The sequence below is a fragment of the Choloepus didactylus genome, chromosome 8 (genome assembly GCF_015220235.1).
Source record: "Choloepus didactylus isolate mChoDid1 chromosome 8, mChoDid1.pri, whole genome shotgun sequence".
In the NCBI taxonomy this organism is placed as follows: domain Eukaryota; kingdom Metazoa; phylum Chordata; class Mammalia; order Pilosa; family Megalonychidae; genus Choloepus; species Choloepus didactylus.
The window spans coordinates 13,716,288-13,731,889 of NC_051314.1; the positions used below are offsets into that span (position 1 = coordinate 13,716,288).

Sequence of the window (15,602 nt, forward strand, 5' to 3'; positions counted from 1 at the left end):
TGAAAGTTTTACCAATTTTTGTGACTTCTCCATAATTAATTTTTAAATGACATTTGTTTTCTATAGCCTCTCATGTAAAGACAAGTGCTTTATAATAAAAATAGCTATCGTGTATTTGCACTATGGATTAAAAAGGACTGGGAACCCCAAATGCAGGGATCCCAAGGGACAAAATGGGAGATGGCAGTTTCAAAGCCCCTGCAGGAAAGAGTGTGCAAACTGCCTGCTCCTGAGACACAATGGCTCTAGGATTTGGAAATAGAAAAACCTGAGTTCTCCAGTGTAGATGGCCATGTTTGTTGCCCATCCCTCTCCCAACTCAGTATCCTTCTTCCATACTGTGAGACCCAGATTTTGCCCCATACCATCCCAAGGACAGATTCTGATTGGACTAAGCCCAATTATGGTGGTCCTATTTCCATGGTCACTGATTAATTGAGGGGTGGCCTTGTTCCGGTCAATGAGGTGTGAGTGGAGCATTTGGAAAAGTTATTTTTAAATCTTAAAAAGAGGCACATAAGAAAAACACAGACCTTTTTATTTTATGGGATTTTGTGTCTTCATGTGGTATTTGGACCTATGGCAGCCATCATAGAAACATGAAAGGGGTTAGTGTAAGGAGAATATGATATGCCACGAATAGCAGAATAGAAAAGTGCTGTTCCGCTTTGCTAATGCTGCCCTTTCGCAAAACACCAGAATCGGATTGGCTTTTATAAAGGGGGTTTATTTGGTTACAATGTTACAGTCTTAAGGCCATAAAATGTCCAAGGTAAGGCAACAACAAAGGGTACCTTCACTGGAGAAAGGCCGTTGGCATTCGGAAAACCTCTGTTAACTGGGAAGGCATGTGGCTGGTGTCTGCTTGCCTCCAGGTTGCGTTTCAAAATGGTGTTCTCCAAAGTGTTGCTCTTGGAGCATTCTGTCCTCTCTTAGCTGCAGCTGCTCTTCAAAATGTCACTCTCTGTTGCTCTGAGCTCCTTCTGTCTGTGAAGTCTTCATAAGGTTCTAGTGATTTAATTAACACCCACCCTGAATGGGCAGGGTAACACCTTCATGGAAATTATCCAATCAAACATTTCACTCACAGTTGATTGAGTCACAGCTCCATGGAAACACTCAATCAAAGAATTCAAATCTAATCAACACTAATACGTCTGCCTCCACAAAACTGCATCAAAGATAATGGCGTTTGGGGGAACATAATACATTCAAACTGGCACAAGTGTAAAGAAGCTGGGTTCCGAGATTACAGGTTCCCAGGAAACTAGGTTCCTAGATTACAGGTTTCCAAGGGTCGGGGACAGGGGAGGAGAGAAGTTATTGCTTAATGGGTATAGAGTTTCTGTTTTGAGTGATGAAAAGGTTTTGGTAAAGCATGGTGGCGATAGTAGCAGAATAGTGTGAATATAATTAATACCACTGAATTGCATACTTGAAAGTGGTTAAAATGGGAAATTTTGAGTTGTATATATGTTACCCAATAAAAAGCTTAAAAAACAAAACAAAAAAAAAGAAGCCAGGTTCCTGATGACAGCACTAGTATAACATGTGTAATTGGATTCCCAGAAGGAGAGAAAGTAGATGTGTGAAAAAAATATATATTTGAAGAAATAATGGCCAAACTTTTCCCAAATTTGATTAAATACATAAATTTATAGATTCAAGAAGCTCAGTGAATCCAAGTAGGACAAATACAAAATATACCCCATCTAGGCATATCACAGTTATCACAAAAACCAGAGATAAAAAGGAAAAATTTGAAAGTAACCAGAGGGAAAAACTCTTTTTAAAAAAAGGGGCCAAAGGACTCGAATAGTCACTCTCCAAAGAAGATATACGAATGACCAACAAGTGAATGAAAAGATGTTCAACATCATTAGCCATTAGGAAAATGCAAATCAAAGCCACCTCACATTCACCAGAAAGGCTATTATTTTAAAAATGGAAGATGATGAAGAGAAATAAGAACCCTTGTACATTGGTGGTGGTAATGTAAAATGGTGCAGCCACTATGGAAAACAGTTTGGAGGTTCCTTAAAAAGTTAAACACAGAATCACCATATGACCTGACAATCCTTCTAGGTCTACACCCAAAAGAACTGAAAGGAGGGTCTTGAACAGATATTTGCACACTGATGTTTATAGCTGCATTATTCACAATTGCCAAAAGGTGGAAGCAACCCAAAGCGTCCATCAATAGAAGAATGGAAAAACATAATGTAGTATATCCATAAAATGGTATATTATTCAGCAATAAAAAAGAATGAAGTTCTGATACATGCTACAACACAGATGAACCTTGAAGACATCATAATTCAGTGAAATATGCCAGGTGCAAAAGGAGAGATGTTGTATGATTTCACTAACATGAAATTATGAGAATATGCAAACTCTGAGACAGAAAGTAGATTATAGGTTACCAGGGCTGTGGGGGTGGGGAGCAATGGGGAGTTTATGCTTAATGGGTACTGAGTTTTTGTTTGGGGTGATGGGAAAGTTTTGGTAATGGATGGTGGTGATGGTAGCACAACATTGTGAATTGTTTACTTGAAAGTTGTTAAAACAGGAATTTTTTTAAAGTAACTTGTGCACAGAAAACCCCTGACAAATGGGAGCTATGATTCTTGTATTACAGGACCTGTGACCAGGTGTGGGGGTGGGGACTGCACAAGTGGGCAGGGAGAAACACCTAAACTGTTCCTCCTGTAACTCCACTGTGACTACATATTTGACATTAATTTGCTAAAGATGAATTGATTGTGTCAGTCTATGTGGAATATAAGTGCATCCAACAGAACTCAGCAGACTTTGGATTTATATTTTAAACTAAACTGCCTGGTTAGCAAATTACACCAGCTGTGAAAATATCCTGGTTTCCATTCACAACAAATACAAGACAAACCATTCTCTTTCATGAATCTGGCCTCGTGGCAGCATGGACCACTCTGTAAGCATTTGGGAGACGAAATTTTCATAAGATAAGCTAAAGCCAAAATTTTTTTGTTTTCAAAGGAAAAAAAGAGACAGGGAGAGGAGTTTCTCTGTTCAGATTTTCACTTAACTTCATGAATCACTGTCCCATTCAATTTAGGAGACTACTGCTTCAATAAAAAATAGTAGTTATGTCGGTACTTTAAACCAGTCTTAACTGTTTTTCCTTTAAAAAGGCACAGGAAAAATCAGTCTGCTCTGCAACACAATTTTTTCAAATTCTATGACAGAGGGAAGGAAAAAATCTATTCACAGCCATCAAAAAGCTCCCGGCAGATTTCTAATTTCAGTTTCAAATCTAATCACCCCTTAAGAAGCCAGAAGAAATATCCTGAATTATTTAGAATGTTGGCCAAGGTATATTATTTATAATTCTTGTTCCTTTAGGGAAACAACTTGTTATTTAAACAAAGATCAGAAGTATAAATAACTAAATGGAATAGAATTTCAGGAAGTACTATTCAAATAAATTTGTGCTTGCAATGTGGAGAAACAGTCTATTAATTTAGTTCACTTCATAAAGGCACTGCTAAGTAAAGAACATACCATTTTATACTTTCTTTGGAAATCAACCAAACGTAGTTCAAATCAGAGTCTTAACGCTTTGCTGAAGTGTTACAACAATTTTGATTAGTCAAGTGTGAAAGACTACAGGACCAACTTTCTTGACCTCCCATGAGTCAATCTATAAATGGAAGCAATGCATTAATAGCCACCAAAGCAAGTGGTGAGGCCTACAACATCCCCAATATTTACATCCCCAGCAAACATGCCCTCAACACGTTTAACCCAAGTGCTTCTGATAATCTGTAATGGAACCCTTTTAAAATAAACCATGACTCACTGTTTGCTTTCTTCACCAGGAGGTGGAGTCTTTCCATGCCCTTCCATTACAAAATCCTCCTGTTCCACCTGTAAAGGCAAGTACCACAAGTCAGCAGCAGTCACTAAGATGCGACTCACTCTAATGCCAGGGCCTGAATCTTAAAGTCATTTCACTACAGTTCCTAGTACAGTGGGCTGGGCTGATGGCTTTCAACATCCAAGTCTGCTTAGGCACCTCACTTTGGGTGACTAGATTTGCAGAATGAAAAAAGGAAGCATATTAATTTGCAACAAGCATATTAATTTGCAACTCATAAAACTGTGAGAAAGGATTAGCATATAAAATATATAAAGGACTCCAATGAATCAACAGGATAAAAACGACTTAACAGAAACAAATGGCAAAATACTGAGCAGGAATTCCACTAAAGAGGATGCATATGATGTTACCATTGGGGGGAAGTGAATAAAGGTACATGGGATCTTTCTGTATTGTTTCTTATAACTGCTTGTGAATCTATGATTATCTCAGAATAAAGAGTTTAATTAAAAAAGAAAAAAAAAGAGGATACATAAATGATCCCTAGCCATATGAAAAGATGTTCCATCTCAGGTCAATGAGGAAAATGCAAATTAAAACCACAAAATACCATTTCACAACTACTAAGTTGGCTAAAATTTAAAAGTTGGGCAATGCCAAGTGTTGGTAAGGATGTGGAGCAGTAACAACACTCATCCACTTCTAGTGGAAGGGTAAACTGATACGACTACTTTGAGAAACAGTGAGTCATTACCTAGTACATTTGAACGTGTATCTGCCCTACAAAACTCATAATTGCACTTCTCGACATATATGTATCCTAGAGAAACTTTTCATATATATAAAAACCATGTATGTGTATGTGGGTGTGTTTGCGTACACATGTGTGTGTGTGTGTGTGTATATACACACACAGGCATCCTTGGAGATACTGCAGTTTAGTTCAAGACCACCACAATAAAGCAAGTCACATTAATTTTTTGGTTTCCCAGTGCATGTAAGAGTTATGTTTATACTATTCTGTAGCCTAGTCAGTGTGCAGTAGCATTATGTCTAAAAAACCATGTATATGCCTTAATTAAAATGTGACACAGAAACATGAAGTGAGCACCTGCTGTTGAAAAAATGGCACTGACAGAGTTGTCACAAAACTTCAATTTGTAAAAACGCAACAACAATGAAGCACAATAAAGTAAAGGGTAATAAAACACACACAGAGTATGCCTCTGTGTGTGGGTGTATATAGTTTTTTAAAAACATATATATCATTTTTTAAAACTATAAAGAGAATGACAAATAAAAAACTTAGGCTAGTGATTACCTTAGAGAGGAAGGGAGGGGATTTGATCAGGGAGAGGCACAGAAGGAGATTCTGGAATATGATTATGCTCTATTTCTTGGTGTATGCAGTAGGTATATGGGTATTTGTTCTTATAATTATTCTTTTAATGGTATATACATATTTTTCTTTTCTCTTTTATATGTATAGTTTATTTCTCAATACAAATATTTAAAGGAAAGAAAAAAGCATTTTGCTATTCCAGAAGGTTTATTGGTCAATAGAAGATCATGACAGGGATAACACTATCTCTATGAAGAACACTGTCTATCAGTCCTACAAAAACTCTCCCAACAGGTATGATTTAAAAAAATCAAACAGATGTATTCAAAGAGATAGATGGCACTATTCCAAACTTAGAAAAACACAGTCTATTCCTTATAGGACCTAATAAAATGGAAGACAAACAGAAACATAAATACATACACCAAAATGAAACCCAAATATAACAAAATGCTTTCCAAAAAGCTCTACCATCCTCTCTAGAGCCTTATTTTCTCAGGAACACTAGAGAAGATGAGAAAGTATTAGAGAGGCTAAGTTTCAAAAAAAGACAAAAAAATTGGGAGGTTTCTTTTTTTTTTCCATTAAAAAGAAAAACTGTGGGAAGGGTAAGCAAGAATAACAAAATCTACTGTAAAATTCAAACCAGGTTTTTACTTTTATTCTGCTCTTATGGACTTCCTGGTTCTGTAGCCTACAGACAGAGCTTTGCCAATGGAGAGGGAGGATTCTTCCTTCCTAAATGTGTACAAAATTCTAAAACTTCTAGAAGAAAAAACAAAGGGGGGTGGGTGGAAGGAGATACCAATGTTACAGAGGGAACATCATAAAGAGCTGAAAATGATCTATATTTCGATCTGGGTGGTGGTTACAAGAGTGTACATATATGTAAAAAAAAAAAATTTGAGCCTTGCGTATTATGCACCTAACTATACAAATGTTATCCCTTAATTAGAAATAAAAAAGGTGACATATTATTTAAATGTATTAAGTTCCTTGGAAATTCAGGCCTAAACCTCTTTCTCGAAAATAAGAGTGACTATTCTTCCACTTACATGTATTATGAAATTTCCTCAATCCTTAGTCTTTAAAACTCCTCTCCAATTAAAGACCTCTCAATTGTGGACCTTGGCCACCATTTACTAGATGCAAAAATGAGTTTATCTAAATCAATTTCTAATTAACCACAATTAATGACAGCAAGAAATAATAGAAAAGTCCACAACTTTAACAGCCTGCTCTACAATAGCTTCAAAATCTGTAACTTCACTCCCCCTTTTGCATACTAGTCCTCTGAACTTGGATGACCCAATAGTTCCAGTATGAAATATCATGGCAGTTTCCAAATTTCCTCTCCTTTTTTTTTAATATATATTTCCCATCCCTCTGAATGATACCACCATTTGTTCAGATTCCCCAAAATGAAATCTATAATCATGAGAGATCCTCTGTCTTCCTTCCTTAAGTCCACATCCAATCACCAAGTACTGTAGTAGATTCTACCTCTTAAATAGCTCTCACATCCCTCACCCCTTCTCTCTTCCCATTATTGTCAGGTAATTTTCACTGTTATAAAAGACTCCTCCCTGATCTTTGGGCTACTGTGTTCCATCCCATTTAAATCCATCCTCCAAAACACGCTGAGTGGACTTTGTAAAATGCAAATCAGACTACATCACATCCTTGATCAAAATTCTTCAGTGACATACTACTGCCTATCCTGAGGTTGTAAAAGTTCAGCTAGCTTGCCTCAATGATCATAACAGCTTTATCTGCCCCTGCCTCACCCATTCAGAATCCCTGGTGGTGCACAAACCAAAAATGCTGTGCCTCTCGCCTAAAGGTCCTCGTCTTACACTCCCTACCCTAGAACCAAATACACTTCAAACCCCCACTCATTCCTTTAAGTGCTAATTCAAATGCTATTCCCCAGAAGATACTATCTCCTTCACTAGGGTTCATACCTTTTCCCATGCTCCATCAACTAAGAGGGCATAAAAACAGATCAGGGGACTTCCAGGGAAAGTGGTGGAGCAGATGAGGTACAACAGGCTTCTCCTCCATGAAAGCAACTAGAAAGGGGCTGGAGGACGCCAGGAACTGCAGTTTCAGGGTGTGACCGGTCACAGAGGGTCCCCCACAATACCTGGAGGGGACACCAACAAAAATGGAAGAGAGACGGCAGCTTGAGGGACAGGGTGAGTTTGTTCCCCATCTGGACTGACAAAGCACCCCCCCGCCCCACCCCAAGGCGGCAGTAGCGAGACTGCCATGGAGCAAGGGAGTGAGCAGCAGCTCTGAATTCCTGTGCACCAACCTTGGCGGTTAGCTGGGGAGGTGAACCTCCACAGTCAGAAAGAACCGAACGGCAGCGACTGCTCTCCCACCACAGAAATCCAGGGAGTATAATGGCCGAGAAGCTGGGAAGGGACAGGTGCCATATCAACGATCAGGAGACCCTCCCACACCTCAGAGACTGAAAGGCAAATGGGGTGGGCAGGCAGGGCCCATGTTCCATCTTAGGGTGCCCCTGAGCGGACTCCCTGCCTACCAGGTCAGGACCAACATGGCAGCCCCAGGACAGGTATTCCCCACAGCACATGGACATCCGGTGCACTGATTGGTTCCCCATACGCTTTGGACTCCGCCCACTGCACGGGAGAAGTCGGAGAAGACCTACTAGAGAGCACTACCTGCTGGTAGGTTAGGGAAACTGAACTCCAGCAAGCTGTACCTCCACACCGCCACCTGCAGGTAGGATTGGGAAACCACTCCAGCAAGCTATAGCTTTACCAAATTGTATATAAATACTCAAGTAATCCTGCATTTCCCGAAATAACCCTATTGAATAAGCAAATGTCCTGAAGCCAACAGAAAATTATAAAGAATTTGAAGAATTTAGAAGATATGGATAAACCAAATGAACAAATTCAAAAGTTGGAAGAGACACAAAATTGGAGCAATTAAAGAAGTACAAACAAATCTCCAAAACAAGTTCAATGAGATGGCTAAAGACATCAAGGAAATCAAGAAAACTCTACAAGAGCATAAAGAAGAATTTGAAAGAGTAAATAAAAAAATAGCAGAACTTATGGAAATAAAAGACACTGGGGATCAAATTAAAAATATACTAGAGACACACAATAGCAGATTTGAAGAGGCAGAAGAAAGGATAAGTGAACTTGAGGACAGATAATTGAATGCAAGCACACAAAAGAACAAATGGGAAAAAAATTGAAAAATTTGAAATGGCTCTCAGACTAATGATGGACAACATGAAGCACACAAATGTAAGAATTATTGGTGTCCCAGAAGGAGAAAAGAAAGGTAAAGGGCTAGGAAGAGTGTTTCAAGACACAGTTGAGGAAAACTTCCCCAACCTTCTAAATGATATAAATAGGTGAAACAAAGATGCCCAGCGAACTCCAAAGAGAATAAATCCAAACAAACCTACTCCGAGACATATACTGATTAGATTGTCAAATGTTGAAGAGAAGGAGAAACTTCTGGAAACAGCAAGAGAGAAGTGATTCACCACATGCAAGGGAAACAACATAAGACTAAGTACTGACTATTCAGCAGGCACCACGGAAATGAGAAGTCAGTGGTATGACATTTTTAAGATTCTGAAAGAGAAAAATTGCCAGCCAAGAATTCTTTATCCAGCAAAGCTCTTGTTCTAGTTTGCTAATGCTGCAGAATGCAAAACACCAGAGATGGACTGGCATTTATAAAAAGGGGGTTTATTTGGCTATACAGTTACAGTCTTAAGGCCATAAAGTGTCCAAGGTAACACATCAGTAATCAGGTACCTTCACTGGAGGATGGCAAATGGCGTCCGGAAAACCTCTGTTAGCTGGGAAGGCACATGGCTGGCGTCTGCTCCAAAGTTCTGGTTTCAAAATGGCTTTCTCCCAGGACATTCCTCTCTAGCAAGCTTGCTCTTCTTCAAAACGTCACTCACAGCTGCACTCCATTCAGTCTCTTTGAGTCAGCATGTTTTATATGGCTCCACTGATCAAGGCCCACCCTGAATGGGTGGGGTCACGCCTCCATGGGAGTATCCCACCAAAGTCACCACCCACAGCTGGGTGGGGCACATTCCAAGCAAATCTAACCAGCACCAAAACGTCTGTCCCACAAGACCACAAAGATAATGGCATTTGGGGGACACAATACATTCAAACTGGCACAGCTCTCCTTCAAATTGAGGGAGAGTTTAAAATTTTCAAAGACAAACAAATGCTGAGAGAATTTGTTAACAAGAGACCTGTCCTGCAAGAAACAATAAAGGGAGCTCTACCAACTGAAATAAAAAAAGAAAGGAGAAAGGGGTCTGGAGATGAGCACAGAACTGAAGAGTATTAGTAAGAGTAACTTAAAGGAAAAAAAGAGAGAGGGGGATAAAAAATAGATCCAACAACTAAAAACCAAAGGATAAGATGGGTGGTTCAATAACTCCCTTCACAATAATAACTTTTAATGTGAATGGATTAAACTCTCCAATTAAAAGATAGACTGGTAAAATGGATTAAAAAGTATGACCTATCATATGCTGTTTATAACACAAAGAGACTGAAAGTGAAAGGATGGAAAAAATATTCTACACAAACTGCAACCAAAAGAAAGCTAGTGTAGCTATACTAATATCGAACAAAATAGACTTTATATGTAAATATGTCATAAGAGACAAAGAAGGACACTATATATTAATAACAGGGATAATTTACCAAGAAGAAATAACAATCACATATGCTTATGTACCCAATTAAGGAGCTCCAAAATACATGAGACAAACATTGGCTAAACTGAAGGGAGCAATAGACAAGTCTACAATAACAGTAGGAGGCTTCAATTCACCACTGTCTTCTATAAATAGAAAAACTAGACAGAGGACAAGTAAGGAAATTGAGAACCTAAACAATATGATAAATGAATTAGACTTAATACACATATATAGATCATTACACCCCAAAGTACCAGTATATATTCTTCTTGAGTGCCCATGAAACATTCTCCAGGGCACAATATAAGTCTTAATAAATTTAAAAAGACTGAAATTATACAAAGCACATTTTGTGACCACAATGAAATGCAACTAAGAATCAACAACCACCAAAGAACCAGATCTTTCACAAATATATGGAGGTTAAACAACACACTACTAAACAACCAAGGGGTCAAAGAAGAAATTGCAAGAGAAACTGGAAATTATCTAGAGACAAATGAAAGTTAGAACACAACATATCAAAACCTGTGGGATGCAGCGAAGGCAGTGCTGACAGGGAAATTTAGGCTCTAAATGCATATATCAAAAAGTAAGAAAGAGCTAAAACCAAAGACCTAACTGAACAACCGAAGAGGCTAGAGAATGATCAGCAAACTAACCCTAAAGCAAGTAGATGAAAAGAAATAACAAATATTAAAGCATAAATAAATGTGCTGGAAACAAACAAACAAAAAAAAATGGAGAACAAATAAAACCAAAAGTTGGTTCTTTGAGATCAACAAGATTGACAGACCCTTATCTACACTGACAAAGTGAAAAAGAGAGAAGACCCAAATAAACAGAATCAGAAAGGAGAAGGGGATAATTACTAAGATCCTGAAGAAATGCAAAAAAAATTGTAAGAGGATACTATGAACAACTATATGCCAGCAAGCTAGACAATTTAGAGGAAATGGACAATTTCCTGGAAACACATGAACAACCTCGACTGACCCAACAAAAAATAGAAGACCTCAACAAACCAATCACAAGCAAAGAGATCCAATCAATCATCCAAAACCTACCTACAAATAAAAGCCCAGGGCCAAATGGCTTCACAGGGGAATTTTACCAAACTTTCCAAAAAGAATCGACATCATTCCTGTTCAAGCTCTTTAAAAAAATTGAAGAAAATGGAACACTACCTAACTCATTTTATGAAGCTAATATCACCCTGATATGAAAACCAGATAGAGACACTACAAAAAAAGAAAACTATAGGCCCATCTCCCTAATGAATATAGATGCAAAAATCCTAAACAAAATACTTGCAAATTCAATCCAAATTGAATTATACACCATGACCAAGTGGGGTTCATTCCTGGCATACAAAGGTGGATCAATATAAGAAAATCAATTAATGTAATTCAACACACTAACAAACAGGGAAAAATCAAACGATCATCTCAATAGATGTTGAAAAAGCATTTGACAAAATTCAACACCCTTTTTGATAAAAACACTTCAAAAGGTAGGAATTGAGGGAACCATTCTCAATATGATAAAGGACATATATGAAAAACCCACAGCCAGCATAGTATTCAATGGTGAGAGGCTGAAAGCCTTCCCACTAAGATCAGGAATGAGAGAAGGATGCCCATTGTTATCTCTATTATTCAACATTGTGATAGAAGTTCTAGCCAGAGTAATTAGCCAAGGCAAAGATATAAAAGGCATCCAATTCAAAGGAAGGAGTAAAATTGTCATTATTTGCAGATGATATGATCTAATATTTGAAAAATCCTAAGAATCTGACCACAAAGCTACTTGAGCTAATAAATTCAGCAGAGTGGTGGGATATAAATTGATGCACATAAATCAGTAATGTTCCTATATACTAGTAATGACCTAACTGAAGAGACAATCAAAAAAAAAATTTCATTCACAATAGCAACTAAAAACATCAAATACCTAGGAATAAACTTAACCAAGGATGTAAAGTACCGCTACATAGAAATTACAAAGTTTTACTAAAAAAAATTAAAAAGAACCTAAATAGATGGAAAAATACTCCGTGCTCATGGATAGGAAGACTAAACATTAAGATGTTAATTCTACCCAAACTGATCTACAGATTCAATGCAATCCCAATCCAAATTCCAACAACCTACTGAAAGACTTGGAAAAACTGGTTATCAAATTTCTTTGGGAGAGAAAGGGGCCTCGAATTGCGAAAAACATCCTAAAAAAGAAGACCAAAGTGGGTGGACTTACACTTCCAGACTTTGAAACCTGCTATAAAGGTACAGTGGTCAAAACGGCACGGTATTGGTGCAAAGACAGATATACTGATCAATGGAATCAAATTGAGAGTTCTGAAATAGACCCCCAGATATATGGTTGACTGATTTTTGATAAGGCCCCCAAGTCCACTGAACTGGGACAGAACAGTCTCTTGAACAAATTGGGCTGGGAGAACTGGATAGCCATAACCAAAAGAATGAAAGAGAACCCCTACCTCACACCCTATACAAAAACCAAGGCAAAGTGGATCAAAGACCTCAATATAAGAGACAATATCATAAAACTCCTAAAAGATAATGTAGGGAAACATCTTTAAGACCTAGTATTAAGACCTTACATCCAAAGCACAAACAACGAAAGAAAAATAGATAAATGGGAACTCCTCAAAATCAAAAGCCTCTGTGCCTGAAAAAACTTTCTCATAAAAGTGAAGAGGGAGGTGGGGCAAGATGGCAGGGAGGCGGGGCAAGATGGCAGACTGGTGAGCTGTAAGTTTTAGTTACTCCTCCAGGAAAGTTGGTAAAAAGCGAGGAACTGCGTGGACTGGACACCACAGAGCAATCTGTCTTTGGGCATACTTCATACAACACTCATGAGGATGTCGAACTGCTGAGATCAGCGAAATCTGTGGGTTTTTGCGGCCAGGGGACCCGCGCCCCTCCCTGCCAGGCTCAGTCCCGTGGGAGGAGGGGCTGCCAGCTCCGGGAAGGAGAAGGGAGAACTGCAGTGGTAGCCCTTCTCTGAAACTCATTCTACTGATCCAGACTCCAACCATAGATAGACTGAGACCAGACACCAGAGAATCTGAGAGCTGCCAGCCCAGCAGAGAGGAGACAGGCATAGAAAAAAAAAAATAACACAAAAAACTCCAAAATAAAAGCAGAGGATTTTTGGAGTTCTGGTGAACACAGAAAGGGGAAGGGCGGAGCTCAGGCCTTGAGGCGCATATGCAAATCCCGAAGAAAAGCTGATCTCTCTGCCCTGTGGACCTTTCCTTAATGGCCCTGGTTGCTTTGTCTATTAGCATTTCAATAACCCATTAGATCTCTGAGGAGGGCCCTTTTTTTTTTTTTTTAATACTTTTTTCCTTTTCTAAAACAATTACTCTAAGAAGCCCAATACAGAAAGCTTCAAAGAATTGCAATTTCGGCACGTCAAGTCAAGAGCAGAACTAAGAGAGCTCTGAGACAAAAGGCAATAATCCAGTGGCTGAGAAAATTCACTAAACACCACAACTTCCCAAGAAAAGGGGGGTGTCCGCTCACAGCCACCATCCTGGTGGACAGGAAACACTCCTGCCCATCGCCAGCCCCATAGCCCAGAGCTGCCCCAGACAACCCAGTGTGACGGAAGTGCTTCAAATAACAGGCACACACCACAAAACTGGGCGTGGACATTAGCCTTCCCTGCAACCTCAGCTGATTGTCCCAGAGCTGGGAAGGTGGAGCAGTGTGAATTAACAAAGCCCCATTCAGCCATCATTTGAGCAGACTGGGAGCCTCCCTCCACAGCCCGGCAGCCCAGAACTGCCCTGGGGGGATGGCACTCACCTGTGACATAGCACAGTCATCCCTCAACAGAGGACCCGGGGTGCACAGCCTGGAAGAGGGGCCCACTTGCAAGTCTCAGGAGCCATACGCCAATACCAAAGACTTGTGGGTCAGTGGCAGAGACAAACTGTGGCAGGACTGAACTGAAGTATTAGACTATTGCAGCAGCTTTAAAACTCTAGGATCATCAGGGAGATTTCATTGTTAGGGCCACCCCCCCCTCCCCGACTGCCCAGAAACACGCCCCATATACAGGGCAGGCAACAACAACTACACACGCAAGCTTGGTACACCAATTGGGCCCCACAAGACTCACTCCCCCACTCACCAAAAGGGCTAAGCAGGGGAGAACTGGCTTGTGGAGAACAGGTGGCTCGTGGACGCCACCTGCTGGTTAGTTAGAGAAAGTGTACTCCACGAACCTGTAGATCTGATAAATTAGAGATAAGGACTTCAATAGGTCTACAAACCCTAAAAGAACCCTATCAAGTTCAGCAAATGCCACGAGGCCAAAAACAACAGAAAATTATAAAGCATATGAAAAAACCAGACGATATGGATAACCCAAGCCCAAGCACCCAAATCAAAAGACCAGAAGAGACACAGCACCTAGAGCAGCTACTCAAAGAACTAAAGATGAACAATGAGACCATAGTACGGGATATGAAGGAAATCAAGAAGACCCTAGAAGAGCATAAAGAAGACATTGCAAGACTAAATAAAAAATGGATGATCTTATGGAAATTAAAGAAACTGTCGACCAAATTAAAAAGATTCTGGACACTCATAGTACAAGACTAGAGGAAGTTGAACAACGAATCAGTGACCTCGAAGATGACAGAATGGAAAATGAAAGCATAAAAGAAAGAATGGGGAAAAAAATTGAAAAAATCGAAATGGACCTCAGGGATATGATAGATAATATGAAACGTCCGAATATAAGACTCATTGGTGTCCCAGAAGGGGAAGAAAAGGGTAAAGGTCTAGGAAGAGTATTCAAATAAATTGTTGGGGAAAACTTCCCAAATCTTCAAAACAACATAAATACACAAATCATAAATGCTCAGCGAACTCCAAATAGAATAAATCCAAATAAACCCACTCCGAGACATATACTGATCACACTGTCAAACACAAAAGAGAAGGAGCAAGTTCTGAAAGCAGCAAGAGAAAAGCAATTCACCACATACAAAGGAAACAGCATAAGACTAAGTAGTGACTACTCAGCAGCCACCATGGAGGCAAGAAGGCAGTGGCACGATATATTTAAAATTCTGAGTGAGAGGAATTTCCAGCCAAGAATACTTTATCCAGCAAAGCTCTCCTTCAAATTTGAGGGAGAGCTTAAATTTTTCACAGACAAACAAATGCTGAGAGAATTTGCTAACAAGAGACCTGCCCTACTGGAGATACTCAAGGGAGCCCTACAGACAGAGAAACAAAGACAGGACAGAGAGACTTGGAGAAAGGTTCAGTACTAAAGAGATTCGGTATGAGTACAATAAAGGATATTAATAGAGAGAGGGAAAAATATGGCAAACATAAACCAAAGGATAAGATGGCCGATTCAAGAAATGCCTTCACGGTTTTAACGTTGAATGTAAATGGATTAAACTCCCCAATTAAAAGATATAGATTCGCAGAATGGATCAAAAAAAATGAACCATCAATATGTTGCATACAAGAGACTCATCTTAGACACAGGGACACAAAGAAACTGAAAGTGAAAGGATGGAAAAAAATATTTCATGCAAGCTACAGCCAAAAGAAAGCAGGCGTAGCAATATTAATCTCAGATAAAATAGACTTCAAATGCAGGGATGTTTTGAGAGACAAAGA

At 39.3% G+C, this 15,602-nt stretch overlaps 1 protein-coding gene across 4 annotated transcripts in view; it reads right to left on the minus strand.

The window, feature by feature from the left end:
* The window catches only part of TNRC6B (trinucleotide repeat containing adaptor 6B), a 315,110-nt gene that overhangs the window by 148,311 nt on the left and 151,197 nt on the right, over positions 1 to 15,602 (minus strand). For all 4 annotated transcript variants that reach the window (XM_037846115.1, XM_037846118.1, XM_037846116.1 and 1 more), the window contains one exon: positions 3,839 to 3,906. In XM_037846115.1, the coding sequence (XP_037702043.1) occupies positions 3,839 to 3,906 (68 nt within the window). The remainder of the gene's footprint in view (positions 1 to 3,838; positions 3,907 to 15,602) is intronic.